Raw genomic sequence first — 6,316 nt, forward strand, 5'->3', positions numbered from 1 at the left:
TATAATCATATATATGAGAAAAGAAGGCAATAACAGTGTAAATGTCAAACTGGAGTTGGTGAGGTTCTTCCAAATGACAGAAGATGATAGTTTCAATGTCAATTCCACAGATCAATTATTATAGAGTAACAAACTCCTCATTTCTGTGCAGATATGACATAATAAAGAACTAATTCGCGTAAACAAACCCTCTTTATGTTTTCATGATCTATTATAATTTTCTGCAAAATGTATCTGCTTAATTAATTTAAAGCACTAACATTTTTCATCTATCTAAGATACGAAGGAAAAACTACATGTTCATGCTATACATTTTTTTGATCCCAAGACTCCCAATTAAAATATCACACATACAAATAATTGGATACAAACGTGAAAAGAGTTGTCTCACAAGCACAAATAAGTGGCTAAAAAATACGAAAAGAAATGTATGTTACCTTCAATGAGTTGATTTTGGAAGTAACTAATTGTTGAAGAGCCGCTGGAATGGAGTGACCTCCTGTTAGCATCCATAGGCGCCAGTGATACCTCTTGTCTTCGGGTTTCCATTACCCTTGGGCCAGTTGGAAAGGAAGGCCGAATTTTTACCTCAACCGATCCATTTTCATTAAAAATGGCCGACCTCCTTTGGTGAGGATTGATCAAATGAGAAGGTGCACCAGTTAGTTTATGATTTCTCTGTGGATCCACACCAAATCTTCCATTCAAAGAAAGACTCAGACTTAAATCAATGTCTTCATTGATTTCTTCAACTACAGCCTCCTTTCCTCTCATACTTGAACAAATAAAACACCAAGATAAATTTTATGAGTAATAAATGAATTGATATACAAATCGATAGAGAACAAAAGTGATAGTAATACATTGATGGGGATGCCCGGGGATTGATTGAATGAACCATAGTTAAATGTGAATGCCTCTTTAATTAACTCTGGGTACTAACTGCAGTAGTCCTGCCACTCTAAAGAGTTGAAAACATCGATTTAAGATGAAATGCATGAGTTGTGTATGTCAGCTAACTAGGTGCGTGGCAGTATGCTAAGAATTAACTAGTGACACGTATTGACACATTCCACGCCCTGAAACAGACAAATGTATCTAACTTATCTCTAACCTCTAGCTCACTTCTTCAATGCCTAAGGCTCACATGTATTCTGTTTACGGATAAAACTAAGTAAATGTATTCCGTTTACAGACAAAAATTGAGTAACTGAATGACATATAGTTAATTATGTATTGGCTACGGTTACAAAATTGAAACTCACTTGCATTTTACTGATTCTTATAAATTCGGAAAATAATAATTTTAATTTTTCTTATTTAAGATATTAATATCTTATGAAATATTTGTAACCATTAAAAGTAATAAATGTAAACTTTTTTTATTTTTATGAAAAATAATTGAAATTACTTTTTGTTGCACTTGATTAAAAACTTGTTCTTAAGTAATAAAAAATAGATAGTAATTACTAAATTTTAAAGTTGCAAATAAGTTTGCCTAGTTATATCACTATTTTGATTTTTTTAATTTAATTTAAAGGTTTGTATTTTTACAAATTATTATGGAAAACAATATTTTATATCTTTTTTTTTCATTTTGTTATGTCTTTTTAATAAACCCATTTTTTCAATCTATTTATCTAAATATTACTAAACTTTTTTTATGTATTTGAGAGAATAATTAAATAATAAAAATACAAAATTTTACCAAGACAAAAAGCAAAATAATATTTAAAATACCTAAAATACATATGAGGTACAAATAAATATAAATGTTATTAGGGTTGACAAAGCTATTAACAAAATTTTTTTATTTCTTTTTTCAATAATATTTAAACTCTTGGATGACACTGCATAAACTATATAATTCCTATTTAACTATTCTTCATAAATTAAATGAGCCATATTTATATGATTCCTGCCAATAAAAAAATGACATGTTTTATTTATGTATTATTTAGTAAAAAATCTTGTCTTTCTGGAAATGATTTCTTGAAATGAATAATGATAGATAACAAAATGACTGTCAAAATTTAAGTTTAATTTAAGTTTAAACATTTTTGTAACAATATTTGGGACATCTACATTTTAAACATGTAGCATTGCTATACATGCACTGGTAAGTATTGTCTCCTACGGACACTATCCTTCTAGCCCGGTAAATATCCGTTAATAACGGAGTTGAAAACTTCATTCACATTCTTTAATGAATAACAAATCTCAGACATTGTTCAGGCGATGCCATAAATAATGAAATCACTATTTAAAACCCTAAGAAAATACATTAAAACACCATGGGAAATAACTAAACCATGCTCAAGTCCCGAATACAAAACCACCATTCCAACTCTCAAAGATGTTCGAGTTTTTTCGCCTGCAACACCACCAACCAATCCCATTGTGCCCACCTCTGATCCCGAAACTGTTTATGATATACAGTACTATGCTCGCGATCAGCGTCGTAATAGGCCACCTATTCGAATGAAAGTTTTGAAGAAAAGTGATGTTGTGAAAACACTACGCCATAGATTGGATACTGCAACCCCAAGAAACCGTAACTAAAGGTCAAAAAAGCGTTGCTAAAGGCCAAAAAAAGGCTATGGCGACTCTTCTTCGGGGTTGCAATTTTAGGCGTTGCAATAGAGTTTTTTGCAACCCCGGTGACACCCTGTTGCAATCCTTGGTTATCCGTTACAGAAACGTGCTATTGCAACACCAATGGGGTTGCAATAGGTCTTGAAAAGTGTTACAGTAGGGTGTGGGCTATCAGTTCAATATTTGTGGGCCCCACAATGGGGCCCACATGTGGGGGATTCGATGCAACCTTTTTGCAACGCTTTTTAGTATTTTTGCAACGCTTTTTAGTGTATTTAGCAACGTTTTTAGTGATTATTAGCAACACTATAAAGACCTATTGCAACGCTTTTATAAAAAAAATGCTAGGAACTGTTTGTAAATTAACATTCCCATAAATAAGACCATTGTTTTAAAACCAACACAATCCACAATCCACAAACCATAAACATCAGTCCACCAACCATAACATCAGTTTCCCCGTACTACTACTACCTTCACCATCACCATACTACCATCCTTATATAAATAAACTTGAACCAATGAGACTACATTTTGCCTTTTATAAGATTATTACAATACTATATGAACATTCGCATGCAGCTGTTTACTAATGCTATGAAATTACATGGTATTTGTTGGCCGTTATTTGACAATGATTCTTCTTCCGTGTGGTTGTTTCTCTCCATGGTGAGCTACATTCATATTTGCTTGAATTTCAGTATAATATTTTCTGTCATACAAAAAGTTAATATCAAACCAGAATCTACAAGTAAAGAAAGACACGTACAAGACTAGTAATCTACAACATAAAAAAGAATTAACATGTTCTAAATAAATGGAAGAAAATAAGTATATGATAATTAATCTTTAAACATATCCTATAATGTTTTGCAGCAAAATGCGGAGATAGTAAGAGACAATACGTTAAGTAAGCCATGTGGCTCCAGAACCCAACCAGAGGATGCACAGATAGCTCCATAAGGTCGATTCAGTGCCTTCAGCTTCTTTAGTAATCCGATGAGAGTTTCTGTGCTCGAGAACTTTTTAGCCCCAGGAAGTCCACCCTGCATATATGCAGAAGCAAAAATTAACTATAATTCTTGGTTTAATTAAAGATTTAAAAAAATTCTCACATTTGCAGTAAATAAATTTCAAAAGGCTGCACAGGACTTAAGGTACAAATACTTATTTATATATACAATTAAAAAATGATAAATAACACTAGCAAATTAAGAACATATTTAAAATGATTTCCTAAGGTTATATACCATATTCCATGGTCTAGTAGTTATAATTGCCTGTGTAAATTACTAAACTTTAAATAAGACAAGGGACATCCCTCCCACCCCACCACATATGACAGGATGTATAGAATGTAAATAAGTTTATGCTTTCAGTGTAAAAACATTTGCATCTTAAATTTCTTTTATTACACACAATTTTTTATCCATATGTACCAAATGCCTTCGACAATTAGTTCAATGCTTCATTTTAGTAATTGATTACAATAATAAATTTCAAACTAGAATAATGAATATACTTACAGCCCCATTTCTTCCCAAAGTAAGTGCAGACTGAAATATTTCCTCCATTGTATCTGTCATTTCCCTATTTCCTAAAGCATAAATTTCTAAAATCAATATCTCAGCTTCTAAAAAAATATTACGAGACTAAAGGTTTATGGAATAATCTGTGTATTGATACATAGAGCAATTAATACAAAATTCTATAGAAAACTGATTAAGGTTTATCTATCTTGCAGGAAATCGTTTTTCTTTTGTTCTTTTTTTTGTCAGTGGTAGGTATAGTCAAAAGGTATAAAGTAGAAACCTATTGCCTGCAATTACAAGCACCAAACTCTAATCGGATGGTGTCAAAAATCCAAATATATAATGCACGTGTAGAAAAGTAATCAGAATCAAATGGTACAACTACTTCTCAAGCATACCAGGCTAATTAAAAAAATAAGCAAACCTTCCTGAATTTGTATACATAGAAAACTATGGTAGAGCACGCTGCTAATGAGATAAATTTTTTCGACATCAAGTACACAGTTCATAAAATCTGCACTTGCGAAGTTTGAACTAATTTTTCTACACAGGGTCCTCAACAGAGAAAACAAACCGGTACAGTATGTTGGTTTAATCTGAATATTGTTTAAAGGAGTCAGCTGGCGGGACTTTGTTTTAGAGAACAAGTCATAGTTCAGTTATAGTGTTAGTAGGAGTCTCTTGAATAATGTAGGTCGTGTTTGAGTCTTTGTAGGAGTCCGGCTAGTGGCCCTCTTTTCTAGCTTTTTAGTTTCCATCCGTTGTAGTGTATTTCCATATATAGCTGTTAGTTATTTTTAATAAAGCAGTAAGATTTTTCGTGCAACTTTGTTTTCTCAGTTTTCATAAACAAACAGTATAGTATAAGATATATTCTAGAATTGGTATCAGAGCTCTCATGTTCCAGGTGCATGACAAAATATATGCCAAAGGCCACGAATATGGAAACTAACAAAACTAAAGACGGCACGATAAATCTGAGCTACCCAATGCTGGCCAAGAGTAATTACACAGCCTGGGCGATGAAAATGAAAGTGTATATACAAGCGCATGGTGTGTGGGATGCTATACAACCTAAGGATCCAAAAGGGATAGTTGAAGAGAAGATCGATAAGGTTGCACTAGCTGCTATTTATCAGGGCATACCTGAAGACGTGTTACTATCGCCTGCTGACAAGGAGAATGCTAAGGACGCCTGGGAGGCGATCAAGGCTATGTGTCTGGGTGCAGATCGTGTGAAGAAAGCCAGAGTACAGACTTTGAAGGCAGAGTTCGAGTCACTGCAAATGAAAGACAATGAATCTCTGGATGATTTTTACATGAAGATGAATGGAATTGTTGCTAATATTCGAGCACTGGGCGAGGTGATAGAGGAAAACTATCTGGTGAAGAAACTGTTACGTGTTGTCCCGACCAAATTCCTCCAAATTGCATCTACCATTGAGCAATTTGGGGACTTAGAGAAAATGTCTGTGGAGGAGGCTGTGGGGTCTTTAAAGGCCCACGAAGAATGACTGAAAAGACAAAATGAGGCTCCCAGTCAGCTGCCACTCAAAGAAGAAGAGTGGTTAAAGAAGGAAAGTGGAGATGCAAAATTGCTTCTGACACATGATGAATGGATCAAGCGTAAGAACGGGACAGGAGGATTCACAAGCCAAAGGGGACGAGGAACAAATGACTACCGTGGAGGAAGGGACAAGAGTAGACTGCGATGCTACAACTGTCACAACTACGGACATTATGTTGTTGATTGTCGTAAACCCAAAGGGAGAAAGATCAGAGACATGAAGTGAATATGGCACAGGTGGACGATGAAGGACCAGCACTATTACTTACTGAAAGTGATGAGACATAAGAAAGAAGATTGTTGCTCAATGAAGAGAAGGTAACACCAAGAAGTCTGACAAACGGAAAACAGATGGATTCAAACGTTTGGTATCTGGATAATGGAGCAAGCAATCATATGACGGGCCAAAAATCAAAGTTTAATGATTTAGATGAAAGTGTCAAGGGACATGTGAAGTTTGGTGACGGCTCTACAGTGGATATAAAAGGGAAGGGCACTGTGAAATTTCTGTGCAAGAATGGAGAGGAACGAGCACTAAAAGAGGTATATTATATTCCCACACTTTGCAATAACATCATTAGCCTAGGCCAATTATCCGAGGAAGGCAATAAGGTCATTTTGA

The 6,316-nt window shown here is 34.3% G+C and overlaps 1 protein-coding gene across 1 annotated transcript; it reads left to right on the forward strand.

Annotated features, from left to right (window-relative positions):
* The first annotated feature begins 5,068 nt into the window (after window positions 1-5,068).
* LOC141724880 (uncharacterized) lies at window positions 5,069-5,641 on the forward strand. The gene has a single exon (XM_074527170.1). It carries the CDS (start codon window positions 5,069-5,071, stop codon window positions 5,639-5,641), a length of 573 nt encoding a protein of 190 aa, XP_074383271.1.
* Window positions 5,642-6,316: the final 675 nt, after the last annotated feature.

The sequence above is a fragment of the Apium graveolens genome, chromosome 5, assembly GCF_009905375.1.
Source record: "Apium graveolens cultivar Ventura chromosome 5, ASM990537v1, whole genome shotgun sequence".
Classification (NCBI taxonomy): Eukaryota; Viridiplantae; Streptophyta; class Magnoliopsida; order Apiales; family Apiaceae; genus Apium; species Apium graveolens.

What these genes read in the sequence shown, in the direction of transcription:
- LOC141724880 (XM_074527170.1), top strand. Translation starts at nt 5,069, where the DNA reads ATGGAAACTAACAAAACTAAAGACGGCACGATAAATCTGAGCTACCCA.